At 37.6% G+C, this 15,952-nt stretch overlaps 1 protein-coding gene and 1 long non-coding RNA gene across 66 annotated transcripts in view; one reads left to right on the plus strand and one right to left on the minus strand.

The window, feature by feature from the left end:
* Positions 1-3,692, minus strand: part of LOC141379527 (uncharacterized) — a 44,207-nt gene extending 40,515 nt beyond the window's left edge. The window contains exons 1-2 of one of the 2 annotated variants that reach the window (XR_015518103.1): positions 3,660-3,692; positions 3,490-3,567 (exon numbers count right to left, since the gene is read on the minus strand). This is a non-coding gene — a long non-coding RNA (uncharacterized LOC141379527). Of the gene's footprint in view, positions 1-3,489 lie in introns of both variants that reach the window. The other variant, XR_015518102.1, reaches the window with a different exon arrangement.
* Positions 1-15,952, plus strand: part of nrxn3b (neurexin 3b) — a 409,500-nt gene that overhangs the window by 317,337 nt on the left and 76,211 nt on the right. For all 64 annotated transcript variants that reach the window (XR_015517979.1, XR_015517981.1, XR_015517982.1 and 61 more), the window contains 1 exon segment: positions 12,200-12,381. Coding sequence is in view for 55 of the 64 variants with exons in the window: in XM_087297808.1 (XP_087153934.1) it covers positions 12,200-12,381 (182 nt within the window). In the remaining 9 variants the exon portion in view is untranslated.

Here is a 15,952-nt window from a genome sequence, read left to right on the forward strand (position 1 = left end):
AACGCTATCAACTGTCTCTCAGAAATTATGAATATTTCAAAATAGGCTCTATTCTTATAAATAAACTGCATAGTTACATTCTTACCTAAAAAAGCCCCAAAAGTACATTATGTTGTTCGACAGCAGCTAAATGTAGAGTGCCCTCTGCTTGTCGCTGTATGTGGGCAGAGTAACACACAAGTGTGAAGGGGCAAGGGTCAAGAGGCTGGAGGAGTGTTGTTATTTGCAGAATTCAAGAATCAGACAGAACTGTCTATATATATATATATATATATATATATATATATATATATATATATATTTTTTTTTTTTTTTTTTTTTTTTTTAATTTATTTATTTTATTTTTTTAATTGATTATGGCATCTCGAATTTAAAGAAACATCGGCAGCACATTGAGAAAATCTTCCATCTACGTTGAGTTTAACTTTGTCATCTTTGTAACTTGGTAAAGATAAGTCTATATCGTGATCTCTGTACGGTTTAAGATACCTCAGATATTTTTATTTCTCCACTTATAGACAATACAAACATCATGTATAAACAAAAAAAAACATGTTTCCACAGCCCACATAGTGAAAAAGCAGAAAATATTATTTTCCTCCTATCCTTTGTTTATATTTGATCCTTCTCCCACACGTCTTTCCCTTCACCCACTCATCATCAAGTATGTTCTGTATCAATGCAAGTAACTTCATACATCATGTGTAATATCATTTGAAATGTCAGTGCAACTGGTAAAATGGTCTCATTCCCATGGAAATATGCAGAATCAGAATTGGCATCATTGGTCCACAGCTGAGGGTGTGCCCCTTGGTAGGCTTATCTACCCAAATTACCTTCTGTTTCCCACAGAAATGTTATATAAACACCTTGAATTGATCGTCTCAGTCTGAGGTTTTAAGCAAAAGTGTTAAAAAATTCAACGATTCTGTAGCCAGATCAGCCAGTAGTGTGGAAATCTTGTGCTGTCATTTTGACACTGTGTATTCCTCTTTTGCTTTTGTATTGATTGTCTTTAATAATTGTCTTCGACTGATTATTCGGCATAATGCATGTTTACCTGACTCTTTCAGATTATTCTAATAGAGTTTGTGTTATTAACTCTAGTGGAATATGTTAAGTCTGATTTGCTGTCAGCTCAATTGTATGCATGTGTGTGTGCATTATGTTCATTACATTCTATAGCAATTAAGTATAGCAATACTCATTAATTTTGACCTTGTGGGAAAATTTTTTGGTCTCCTTAAGGGAAAAATCTGTGCATGTTTGTGTGTAAAAGTACTAGAAACTGCTGCTCTTGTTGTAGGAAATGAGTTAAGTGTTACAGGAACAGGAGCAGACACACAATCCAAACTCGGCCAATATGCTAATAGTTTCATGCTTCCATGTGTTGTTTACACATATGCCTTCATAATTAGAGGCTTGTTTATTTCTGACTCCTTGCCATGCATTTACAAAGATTCAGCTCTTTGACTGTCGAATTGCCAGTTGAGCATGCTGGGATATGAGCCAAGAGACAGTTCCACCTGGCACATGCACAGTTTCTTTCTGTACCAAAAGATGTTAGTCCTGCTTTGTTACATATCCATCTTCTTAATCTTAGCAGCATGTGTAAAGATCCACACTTTTATTCAGTAGGAGACCAGAGTTGTCTTGACAAAATATGGAGAAAATATTTCTGTTTATGTCTAAAGCCGTGATAAAAGGTGTGATTTTTTTTTTTTTTTCTGCATTTAACTTTTTGGTCACACTTTATTTTGATGGTCCGTTTGTTGAATTTAAGTTACATTGAATGTACATGCCAACTAATTCTCATTAGATTATAGGTGGACTGTTAGGTTGGGGTTATGGTTAGTGTAAGTTGACATGTACTTGCAAATTTTCTTATAGTCGGTTATAGGTTTGTACGATGTTGACCAATTTGGCGATGGCATCGTTGTCGTAGACAGGGGTAATTAAATATAAATTCATTCATAACAAATTAATTAATTGTAATCATACTGTTTTCACTACCTGACCAAATGGTCTTTGCTTTACCCATTACCAAACCATAAATAAATAAAGTTACAAACAAATGATCACCTCAATAACTTTTTTTCCGGTATAATGGCTTTTCCCTGCAAAAACCTCACCGCGAGCGTGGATTTACGTGACATTTATGCAGAATGCATCTTCACACCTAAAAACGCAGTGCTCAGAAACAGATAAACAATTGTTATGTGAACTTGCTGAAGTAAAAAGCCTGAAATGCTTGCCCCGCCTTTGTACTCTTCTTATTGGCCCACGGCTCTAGAACTGAACGCAAATGATTGGTTAATATCAGCCATCAATCACTCAGTCAATGCTTTTGCTTTCACATGACAGGAGCTACAACCGTGAAAATGTGAAGCGCTGAAGATGAGAGAATGAAGATAACACTGACAGATTTTGTTTTAGAAAACACCTAAAGTTACTAATAATGGCACATCTTATTAGTAATCATGTGCTGAATTTTAATCCACCATTTACACTTTTCCAAGAGTGGATAAGAGACTTCCAGTGTTTCAAGTCCGCTATAAAAATAATTAAAGCCGTTCCCTGTAAAGTCTGTGGGACAGGGCTTGCAGGTAACAGCGTTAGCTACTGAATCTACACATTTTAAGCGCAAGAGGTGCTGTATAATCCTTCATTTAATCCTCACGATGCTGTCAGCAAGCGGCAGCTATCATTTAACACAGCTCATGAAAAGACCATTATTGCTATAAAGATCACATGCAAATGATAAATTATATATTAATATAAATATGGGGCGTGAAGTTTGTCGGCCATCGGCGATGGCATCGTCTATCGGCAAAACTCTAGTCAGTTAAATGTCTGTTGAAGAAGCAGTATCAGCAGATATTCAGCAGTCTACTAATACTTAAATGGACCATCAAAATAAAGTGTTACCTATAATATACTGAAATATTTAATATAATGTCAATCTAATATAAACTTGTTTGATAACAATGTGTTATTGCCATTTAACACAAATTGATATGTAGCTTAACAAAATAGGAAAACTATGGCTAAAATAATTGCACAACATTTTTCCTTTCATTGCCATTGTACTCGACAGCAAAATCGAAATGTGCTCACACCGCTGATTTGAAAGACTCCGGTGTGGTGAGAAATCCGGCAGTGCTTCCTCATACTGTTGCCTTACTTTGTAAAGCTCGTCTTTAAATCAACGGGATACAAAAGAAAAAAATATGGTTCAATTCTGTAGTTTCAGTTTTCAAATTTTATCATGGATTGATGAATACCCTATGTATTGGAATCACAAATTTCTCTGAAAATGTCTTAACAATAAAACATAAACACAAACAACATTTATACAATAATACAATAATACAACATACAACAATGTGGTGTGTTTGTGTGTGTATGAATGTATTTATATGTGTGTGTGTGTAAAGTCCAAAAGTCTGTGAATGAGTGTATGTGCAAACTGGATCGCGCTCACCGCACAGTTTGAGTCCGGATAATTGGAACCATGTCAAGTTGCAGTACATCAAATGTTCTCCATGGATAGCCTTTACTGTGGTTCTGCAAGAGCAAAAAATAAATAAAAAATCCATGCAAAACAATTGTCCTTCGCACACGAAACAAGAAAAAAGGTAGGCTTAGCGAACTCCTACTCCATGTGCTCCTCTGGCTTCTTCAGATGACACAGTGAGTAGTGTACATGTGCCCTCTATCTCCCCCTTGTGGTGTGTATGTTATGTAAATTATATATATATATATATATATATATATATATATATATATATATATATATATATATATATATATATATATATATATATATATATATATATATAAAAATGGCAATGGAACAGAAAATAGAACACAGACACATTCACCTCACCTCATCACTTCAAAATAAAGAATCTAAAATAAAAGTCTATAACTCAATTGTATATTTGGAGCTACAAAAACCATGAGTATGCTTTACTGCCAGGCCTATTCACACATTTAATGAATATAACAGAAAGCATAAACTCAATTATGTGGCAGCGCTACAACTTCACCGCTGCTAGCCATGTTAAAGTGTGGAAGGATGGTTAAGCGTCCCCTAACTTTACAGCATAGTGATTGAATATTTACTTGCGGGAAGGAGTTTCCTCATCTCAGCTCATAGACTTCTGTTGCGTTCACACCAGACGCGGAACGCGCATCAAGCGCAAGTGATTTACATGTTAAGTCAATGCAAACGTGCGAATAAACATCCTGCGGTGCAATATATGCGTGAATGGCACAGCGCGAATTGAGCGTTTTGCGAGCTTGACGCGCGTTTCACGCGAATCGCTCGAGTTCGAAAATCTGAACTTCAGCAGACATTTGCGCCGCGTTAACCAATCAGAAGCTTGCTCTTCTGGGGCCGTAATTGTGACGTAGAACCTGTTGATGGTGTCCCGGGGGAAATCTTCCAGCCGACACTGACAACAAGTCATCAAACTCGGCATGGTTCAGTCAGAAGCACCGCTGAAAGCATCCGTGATCCAGGTTCAGTTTTTGGAGGAGTTTATGAGCTCACACAGCTGGATGCACCTCTGAAAGCATGTAGTGGACTCAGACAAGGCCCTAAACGTATCGACACTGTTTTTCAGCCTTCATAAAACACATAAACACTGTTATTTTCTTCCTAAAATCCATGTTTAGCAATGAAGCTACAGTCACTGGGCAGACAGAAGCCCTGCCCATTACACGAGTCGGCGTCTGTTCTGAAGTGAATTTTACACGCGAATAAAGTGGATTTGACGTGCGAATGAAGCGAGTAAACTCAAATGTCCACGCGGCTATTTATGCACGAATAGTGCGATTTATCCGCACATTCCGCATCTGGTGTGAATGCAGCATTGCAGGCACACACAAACAGTCAATTCGGAGAGATATAAAACACACACAAGTTATTTAAACATAAAATTTATTTAAAAAAATTAAATATATTATTTCAAAGGGGAAAAGTTTTATTTTTTTACCCAGATATTTAAAAAGAACATATTTTAGAGCTGCAATCACAATACCGTGAAACCGTGAAATATTTATCCAAGGTTATATACCGTCATAATCGTATACCGGCCCATGCCTAGTCTGTACTGATGTCTGATATTTTAAAATACTAAAAAAGTGCACACGCTCAATATAGTGAAATCAATCTTTAGTTTATCAGCAATATGCTTGTAGCTGATTGTATCCATTATGCAACACAATCTCACGGCAATTCGTAACTTTTGATTTAGTGGCTAATTCACATGATTTCGTACGATCTAATTTGTACAATTTAGAACGATTTGCTCATCCCCCAATGAGGGGTGGGGATAGGGGTGGGGGCCTTCTTTTTAAAATCGTACAATTTCGTACGACTAAACCCGTACAAATTCGTACAAATTAGCCACTGAACTGGCAAAACGTAAAATACTTACGTTTTCTCTTGAGATCAGGCTGCCATTATGTTAAAAAAGGTCCAAACACTTTACTTATACGTGTTATTATATTGAATTGAAAATGTTTGTCACGCATCACTCTTTATCAGCGCATTTCTGTAATGAAGTTTTTAATGAAGTTTTCACCGGCCTGAAACTCCATTAAGGAGACACAAACTGTGGCACATATTGCTCTGGAAGATAGTTTGCCCATAATGAATTCATACATAAAACAGCAGACTTTTAAAAGCTTTCGGTATTCATTAAAAACAGTCCATTTGTGGCGTAATTACTATCTCACTATGTTTAGCCTTTTCCTAACACGAGTGGCTAAATGCAAAACACTCCCTCTCTCTATCAACGCTGCAAGTAACTCTCAGTCTACCTGCCAATTCGGCAGCATTTAAATGAACGCGTGCAATCACTTAAAGCCCTGATGCGATTAAATTTGGTAAACAGCTTTTTGTGTGTTTCAGGCATTCGTTAAGCCTACCCGTGCAGGGTCCATTAGAAATGTGGTGTTGTAAGGACTGAATGTTGTCTCTTGTTACTTAGTAAATCCATAGAGTGAGATAATTGGCTCCCTGGGGTGCAGTGTGGATGTGGTATTCCACAGACATACAGTAAGGACAACTCATGAAGAGATTCGTGTCTATCCCCAGATTAGAGGCATTCAGGAATTCTGAGCCAGAGCCTGTATTTTATTTCCCCGTTGGTCAGGTTTTTACTCCGTGCCTCAGTAATGTAATTGATCTAATGCAGTGGGGTGTTGACCAAGCATACATATATTAGTCCCGACAATGTAGGTTGACACAGAGCAGGTCTTGCATGTATACAATCATTCTCTTTCATCTCACTTCCATATGTCTCACTGTCTCCTGAGACTCAACCCCATCCGCTTGGCATGATGTCTCTTCCCCTTTAGGGACATCAAACAGCTGGGTCCTCAAGCGCAGATGTGAATATGAAACGTTACAGTCTTAATAGTGAATGAATGTTGGAGAAAATGTAAATGATAGCAATACAACTGCCAGTGCACCTGCAGTCTTGAACTTTGAGTAAAGTGCCCAAAACCTGCACAAACAATGCATTTCTCCATTGCTTATTTGATCTTGTTTGTTTTGTTCCACGAAGTAAAGAGCTGACCACCGAAACTTTTAAAATGTAGACACTTAAATGAGTTTGTCTCTTACCTCCATGCGAAATGCTTAGCAGCTTTTACAGAAGTGCTCATGTGTGTTTGTGTAGAAGGGTTGCATTTTTATTCCAACTGATTATTTACACTCTCAGAAATAAAGGTACAGGATCTGTCACTGGGGCAGTACCTTTGTAAAAGATACATACTTGTACCCAAATAGTCCAAAGTGGTACCTTAAAGGTGCATATTAGTACCCAAAAAAAGGTATTGCCCCAGTGACAGCTCCCATACCTTTATTTCTGTGTGTAATTTTGCCTCTGTGGAGTCAATTTGCTACACTATTTGCAACTGTTACATTAAAGTTGTCATTTTTGATATTTACGACGATGAACAAAACTGTTATTATGTCTAGAAGATGTGTCTTGGAATGAATTAAATCAGAGATCAGGACATATTTGATTAAAGGCTTGTCCAGACATTGGTAATGGATCTGATTTCTAGCAAGTAATTACTGAGTTTTTTGGGCTTGTTTTATTCTTGACAACTGTCAACAAAAATAAAATAAAATAAAAATAAAAAATAATAAAATAAAATAAAATAACCTTAAAAAATAAAATGAAATAAAAAAAAATAATTAAAAAATAAAATAAAATAAAATAAAAAATGAAATAAAATAAAAATAATAAAATAAAATAAAATAATAAAATAAAATAATAAAATAAAACAAAATAAATAAAATAAATAAAACAAAATAAAATAAAATAAAATAAAATAAAATAAAATAAAATAAAATAACATAAAATAAATGAAATAAAATAAATGAAAAATAAAATAAAATAAAAAATGAAATAAAATAAAATAAAATAAAATAAAAAATGAAATAAAATAAAATAAAATAAAATAAAATAAAATAAAATAAAATAAAATAAAGTAAGAAGAGGATTTGTGATTAAAGGGTCATCGTCCACTCTATTTTCTTTGTCCTCTTGTGTTTGTCAAACTACCGCTGTAAAAAAGTATTTGATTTTATTTGTCTGCCTGCTTTTGTTCTCTAGTTGCAGATTAATGTATAATGGATGAAGACTGTGACAGTTTTCTTTCCCCTTTTCTTTTCAAGCTTTTCCCTGGATAGAGCCTCATTTAAAAGGCATTAGGGCCAAGCATTTACCCCTTGAGCTTAGCTCAGGCACTGGACACTCAAGCCAAGGTCTAAGAGTTGCCATAAAAATTAGGTTGAAAAAAGTGCTTCTTTAATGCCACGTTGGAGGTTTCATAGCGTTCTCAGACTTTTTTATTATTATTATTCTGCATGAACCGCAATTATAAAACAAGATACTGATTCTACACCTTAAAAATGTCAGTAAAACTAACAATTTAGCAATATATTACATGTTATTGTTGTTGGCTAACATTTAAACACACAATTTCAGTTCAATTGCATGGTTCTTGATTGATTGATTGATTGATTGATTGGTTGATTGGTTGATTGATTGATTGATTGATTGATTGATTGATTGATTGATTGATTGATTGATTGATTGAATGATTGATTGATTGATTGATTGATTGATTGATTGATTGATTGATTGATTGTCAAAGCAATGCCAAGTACCTAAAAGCAAATTAAATATATTTAACTCTGAGCTGTGCTTGACATGTTTTGTTTCAAATAGCTGTGACATTAAATTCATGTCAAAATAAACAGTAATGCACACACAATATTACATATAATGCAGCAGTACTGAATTTGATGCTATTGGTTCATTAGTTTTAAATGCTGTTTATTATTTAGATTACACTCATTCTTCTCGTTCAGTTGTAACAAACTAAATTCTCCATTAAAGAGCAGTAAATTGTTTTCTTTTTGTATGGAACAAATTCAGTTCATTAGGCAGTGCCACTGCATGCTGATTTAGTTTAATGATGGTCTGCTTCCGTTCAGTTCAATACAGATATCATTTTGAAGGATGTGATTTACAGTAGGGAAGCTCTACCAACACCAACTACTGTGCGCAAGCCAAAAGCAGCAGCGTTATGGGAGCAAATCTCAACCAAATGAAACTTAAAGATCCAACTCTTTGCACGTAGACACAATTGAGGAAGAGTTGCAGTTCAGTTAGAAAATATGTTATGCTGAGTTCAGACTGCATGATTTTAGCCACGATTTTAACTCGCCGACAGGTTTTGAAAAATCGCCGACAAATGCCTGAAATCACATGCAAATCAGTGCTCGTTGTCATCGATGCTCGTGAGATTTTTGGCGTGCTAAATATCTGGAGCTGTCGGTGATTCAAATCATGCCATATGAAATGAGTTTTAGAGGTGCAGGTCGCAGTCCAGACAGGAATCTTTGTTGAAGGCTTGTCCAATCAACTGGGTGGCTGCTGAGGACTAGACCTGTGAGCTTATCTCACCGAAGTCCCCATGACCTTGGAGGCCAGTGCTGTGATTGTCAGTGCAGGTCAATCATCTGGTCAGGGTATGGATCAGATCCAAGTAACTACAGTATGTTAACCTCAGGATAAAGGACAAACAAACTTGCACGTGTGTATTGTACATACAATTCTTTTTACAATGCTGTTTTGTAAGTGTACTTGTTTTCCTAATAATTGTCTATCCCTTATTGATTGTGCTTTATGTGAATGGTAATGAAAAGAGATGGGTTTTTAAGCTAGGTTTAAATAGGAAGAATGTGTTCATCCCAAACTTTACTAGGGTGCTCCAGACTTTAGGTTCTATATAACAGAGAGATCTACTGCCAACTTTTATTTTCTTGGTACTATCAATAGGCCATTTTCTGAATACATTGGGCATGAATGGCTGTGATGTGACAGGAGTTTGCACAGAAAACAGGGAGTTTTACTATTTAGGACTTAGTAAGTAAGGGCCTACTCACACTATGCCATCCGTACCGTGCCCAGGCCCGTTTCCCGGATTGTTTGAGAAGTGTGAGTGCGCTGAATCAGGCTCAAGCACGGTTCACTTGGCCGGCCCTGGCCCAGTTGGAAGAGGTGTGCCTGAGCGCGGTTTACTTGGGCTTTGGCACGGTACGCTTGTGTGTGAGTGCAAAACGCGCAAAAGCCTGAAACTGAAAGCGGGACGTGACTTTTAAGGGGCTGTTTCATATGGTTTTATTAATCATTCTTACTGTTCAGTGATCGCAAACTGCTGTAGATTATTAAAGACGAGAACTTCTCACTGCATGACAGCTGCGCGGCTTCTGCAGACCTCCTCATTCCTGCAGCACGAGAGCTTTATGATTGTTTATGAGCGCCAAAAGTGGCGCATCTGTTCGGCGAAATATCTGACTGCGTGTCACCGCATCCCTAAGGACTGTTTGGCGAAATATTTGAGTGCAAGTCACTGCATAACAAACTACTGAAACGATATAACTAGAGAAATCTCCACTGTGCTGCTGAGTGAGAGGGCGCTTCTAACTGAACAGCGCAGCAGCGATGACGTAAGCGTGCCGAGGCCCATTTGTGGTGTGAGTGCGGGCCGTCGGGGGAGACGGGAGGAGGGACAAGCGTGCTTTGGCCCGCTTCGAGGCAACTGTACCTACTGTGAGTACGGCCTAAGCAACACAATGGATTGTTTTGTTTGTACGCTTACCGGCCACTTTATTAGGTACACCTTACTAGTACTGGGTTGGACCCCCTTTTGCCTTCAGAACTGCTTTAATCCTTCGTAGCATAGATTCAACAAGGTACTGGAAATATCCTGTATATATTTTGGTCCATATTGACATGATTGCATCATGCAGTTGCTGCAGATTTGAATATTTATTGATTTTAGTAGGCACTTAAGCAGTATTTTTAACCAGCAGTTTATTTATTCTGTATAAAAAACAACAACTGACACATTTTCTAGCTTTGAGGTCACAAATGCATGGATTAGCTTTATCACAGTAGGCATTAAGGGCATATGTTCAGTTTAGCAATATTTTTAAGGTGCAAGAAGGGTCTTCACATGACAGATGAATATCATCGGTTCAATATTCAGAGTTCACTCGATCCAGAGTGCTCTGAAACCTGATTGTGTATCCTCAAATAGCATTTCTCAACAAATTCATGTAGAAAAAAAAACATGATCCTGTATCTTTGATATAAAAAGAAATCAGGATCAAGTTGTGGTTTCTGAAATAAGTTAATTTAAGGGTGCACATAAGGGGATTTTTTTCCACACATCCAGTTTTATGCCGAACTTATTATATTTACATCAGTACTTTGATCACTCATGTCTGTAGCGGTATGATTGTAAGCTCTTTGTAAGCTTTTTGCTTTCTGCTGCAATGAAATAAGATGCAATTTTGCACTAGCAAACATGGACACTTTTTGGATTTCAACAGTAACAGCTAGTTGTTTCATTGTAAATTAATTAAATGAAATGTTAAATCGGTCACACTTTAGGCAAGGCAAGTCAAGGCAAGGCAAGTTTATTTATATAGCACATTTCATACACAGTGGCAATTCAAAGTGCTTTACATAAACAAGAATAAAAGAAACAAGTAAAAAAATAAATAAATAAAAACAAATAATAAAACTGATTAAAAAACATAAAAACAGGTAAAATGTGATATAAAAGAATAAAGAAGAAGAGAAAAACATAATAGTGCAATCTGTCGGACGCAGCACAGTGCTCATTCAGTAAAGGCACAGCTAAACAGATGTGTTTTCAGTCTTGATTTGAATGTGCCTAATGTTGGAGCACATCTGATCATTTCTGGAAGCTGATTCCAGCAGCGGGGGGCATAGTGGCTAAAAGCCGATTCACCCTGCTTTGACTGAACTCTTGGAACTTCTAGTTTATATGATCCTAAAGATCTGAGTGATCTGTTAGGTTTGTATTCAGTGAGCATATCTGTAATGTATTGAGGTCCTAGGCCATTTAGTGATTTATAGACCAGTAATAATACTTTAAAATCTATTCTGAATGTAACTGGCAGCCAGTGTAAAGACCTGAGTACAGGTGTGATGTGCTCTGATTTTCTGGTTCTGGTCAGAATTCTGGCTGCAGCATTCTGGATGAGCTGTAAATGTCTGACTATCTTTTTAGGAAGGCCATTGAGGAGGCCGTTACAGTAATCCACCCTGCTGCTGATAAAAGCATGAACAAGTTTCTCTAAATCTTCACTGGAAACAAAGCATCTGATTCTTGCTATGTTTTTGAGATGATAGTATGCTGATTTACTGACTGCTTTGACATGACTATTGAAACTCAGATCTGACTCCAGAGTCACACCAAGATTCTTGACCTTTACAATAAGGTTCATTAGTTAATGTTTATTAATGCATTTACTAACATGAACAAACAATGAACAATACATCTACTACTGTATTTGTTCACGTTAGTTAACGTTAGTTAATGAAAATACAGTTGTTCATTGTTAGTTCATGTTAACTCATGGTGCATCAACTAATGTTAACAAGCATGGACTTGGATGTTAATAATGCATTAGTAAATGTTCAATTATGATTAATAAATGCTGTACATGTGTTGTTCATGATTAGTTCATGTTAGTAAACGCATTAACTAATGAACCTTATTGAAAAGTGTTACAGTTAAATCTGTACAAAATCTCCTTACACTGGTCTTTCTCTATTCCTCCCCGCAGCTGGAGCAACGTACATCTTTGGAAAGGGTGGGGGACTTATCATGTACACATGGCCCAACAATGAAAGGCCAAGCACTCGAACTGATAGACTGGCTGTGGGTTTCAGCACCACCATCAAAGATGGAATTCTTGTCCGCATCGACAGCGCCCCCAGACTAGGAGACTACATCATGCTTCATATCGTGAGTCCAGTTTTCCTAAATATGCACTAGTTAATGGCTTGTGGAAAAGTGGTTATTATATTAAAGAATAATATAAAAATAATATTTGGTTGATCATCAATTCAATGTCTACGCAAACTTTTGACATGGCAGCATACATTAAAAATGTCTTTAGAAGCGTTTACTTATGCCTAGTTCAGACTGCGTGATTTTAGCCCCGATTTTGGCTCGCCGACAGGTTTTGAGAAATCGGCAACAAATGCCTGAAATCACAGGCAAATCGCTGCTCGTGCACGTGAGTGACAATCACACAGTATGAACTTTCAAAGACGCGATCTGAGAGAATCGCCGATGAGTCGCCGATGCCTGTGAGATATTTGGCGTGCTTAATATCTGGAGCTGTCGGCGATTCAAATCATGCCGTGTGAATTGAGTTTTGACTGAAAATAACATCAGCCATCGCCTACAGCCAATGAAAGAGCAGCTTTCACTTGTGTGTACGTGTGTGTATACCTGCTGCAGGCCAGCGGGAGGCTGGGGGAGAAGTTAAAAGCGCTCTTTTTCGGTTTATTTGGACCCGCGAAATGGAGGAAAAACTAGTGGAGGTTTGACAGGACTCAGGAGCAACCGTGTCTGTTTGACGTTTCATACAGAAAGAAATTAGTTTATTATCAACGTTGAGGAGAAATGGCTAATTCCCTTTAAACTCAGGTGAGCAAACATGTACATGTCCTACCCCATTAAAGGCTTCTTTCTCATTATGTAGTTAATAACAAAAGATATACGACGTGTTTTTGGCTGTGAGACGTAGTTTGGACGAAGTTGTCAGCGATTCTTCCTATAGTAAAGTCATGCAATGTGAATGTCCATGTCGCCGATCCATTGCAGTGTAAACAAAGCAGCGATGAAACGCTAGCCCAGATAGTCATGCAGTGTGAAAACATCTGTAACACAACTACTTTGAAAATCATGCAGTCTGAACTCGGCATTAAGACAGGGGTGTCCAAACTTGATCCTGAAGGGCCGGTGTCCTGCATGTTTTAGTTCCAACCCCAATTAAACACACCTGAACCAGTCAATCAAGCTCTTTCTAGGTATACTATAAACTTCCATGCAGGTGTGTTTAGGGGAAGTTGGAGCTAAATCATGCAGGACACCGGCCATCCAGGACCGAGTTTGGACACCCCTAACTTAAGACAGTAAAATGTAAGTTAAATTTGAGTGTTGTTTACAAAGACCTTGCTGATTTGTTTAAATCTAAACACCTAATGTGCATTATATCATGTTGAGGTGAATTATAATTGCATGCCTTCAATATGGTTAGCTCTTCAAATGTGCTTTTGTTTTTTGTGCCATGACCCCTAAGACAACAAAGTCAGGCGGTAATGTAATACTGCTGGATTCCAAAGTTTGTAAGGGATTGTGCTGATGCAAGAAAACGGTGATTATGTTTGAAAGAAAGCCAGACTTGAACATATTGGAAGTCTTTTTCTCCCTAATGTCTCTTTTGAGAGATAATGTGCTCACCGACCATCTGTTCCATGAAACAGCAACCGAGACATCAACATTTAAAGTGTAAGTGCGAGAGAACGGAATTCTCTGAGATGAGAGGTTGTTTTTGACCCCCTGCGGATGGAACGCCCTCATGGTGTGTTACTTAAAAGGAAATTAGAATGCTGCTGTTGAATAAGAGCTGCGCTGATATGCCAAATGGTGCAGTGTGTATAATATCCGATGCCAGCTTTAGGTCAGAATGGGAAAAGCAGCTAATTTATCAGAGTTTGATGAAGAACAAATTGTTTTACGACATCTCGGAATATGAAAGACAATGCCTGCATCCGAAACCGCCTATTACTCATTAGGTACTGCATTTTAATTTAAACGTACTACTCAGCCATTAGAAAAGTACGTTCTATACAGTATGAAGTTGAAAAGTATGAATGGAATTCGGACGTACTTCATCCTCCATTTTGTCATGGTCACATGGCTTACCTGCGTCAGTTGCATCGATTCCCATTCATGAATTCTCTCACGGGGCATCATGAGATAATAGGATGTGCACTTCAGAATTTTGCCGGAAGTAGTAAGTCATCTGGGTATTTCCTGCATACTAATATTCGAAATCCATGAATTTGGACATACTACTCGACTCGCATACTGATTTTAGCATACTGTATATCAGTGGTTCTCAACCGGTGGGGCAGGACCCCCAGACACTCTTGCAGGGGGGCGCGAGTAGGCTACAGAATGGGAGGGAAAAAAAAAAAAAAACTGAAAAAAAAAAAGTGCAAATTTGTGATCTTTGTTTGGATTCATCGGATCTATGCTCACTGCTAAAATAGACCATAACAGTCATTACATAAATATGTGTGTGTGTATAATATATATATATATATATATATATATATATATATATATATATATAGCTTTACATTAACTTTTTTGATCACCTGCCACTGTGGCTAGCAGATTTCCAAAAGTACTAGCCACAATTTTGTGGTTTGGAAAACATAGTTTATATAAATAAATGTGACTTTGACATGCTAAAATGACTTGATTTAGATGTTGTCCCAGATCAGCAAATACTACACACAAATGGTTGGTTAATCTCGTATTAAAGAAATGTTATTGTAAAGGATGATAATTAAACTATATTAACAAAAATAACTGTAAGCAAAAGAAAGCAGGTAAAAACATACTGTAACGAGGAGACTGACACGGAGGGATCCATTATGCAGTATTTATTAGTCAAGCTTTCACTTACACACAGTATGCACTAAAGTGCAAACACGCATCCACAACAGTCTATGAAGTATCAAGACTGGCAATGAACAGACACAGAGGGTTTTACCAGGCATGGGTCGTGGGCAGGCTGCAAGTATCAGAGTCCGTGTATCAGGCGTGGGTCAAGGGCAGGTAGCGAGTATCAGAGTCCGTGTATCAGGCGTGGGTCGTGGGCAGGCAGAAGGCGAAGCAGAGTCAGAAAACAGGCTGGAGCAATGCACGAGAATCAGGCAGGGAATAACGCTCAGTAATGCTGGCCGGGGCTAAACAAGACTTCGCACTGACTGAGTGTTTGGAGCTGGCTTATAAAGGGTACGTGGGTCGTTAGCTTGATTCAGAACAGGTGTATGCACAATCAGCGTATATGGATGATGTAATGCTAGAAGTCCGGAGATGGTGGCCTCTGCTGGCCAGCGAGGGGAATGACTGGGACCGAGTCGGTGACACATACCACGAGTGATAATGAAAGGATGATCACGTGCCTGAGAAGACTGCTGCTTACATATATATAAATATATATATATATATATATATATATATATATATATATATATATATATATTAATCTTGAGCCCTTAAAAGCAGCAGGACTGTGGGTACACGAGCATCATTTTTTTGTCTAGTCTTTTTCAAAGAGAACCGATCCCAAGTGAACGGAAAAAAACGCAAGTAAACGGGAGCGTGCGCGCTTTAAACATTCACCTGCTTTGTCTCGCGCGAACACAGTTATTGTTTTCAGTCGTGCTGTTTCTCGATTCTAATATCACATTTGCACGCATATTGGGCCATCCTTATTGTCGAACCCTGC

Source organism: Danio rerio, chromosome 20 (assembly GCF_052040795.2).
Source record: "Danio rerio strain M-AB ecotype USA chromosome 20, GRCz13ab, whole genome shotgun sequence".
Classification (NCBI taxonomy): Eukaryota; Metazoa; Chordata; class Actinopteri; order Cypriniformes; family Danionidae; genus Danio; species Danio rerio.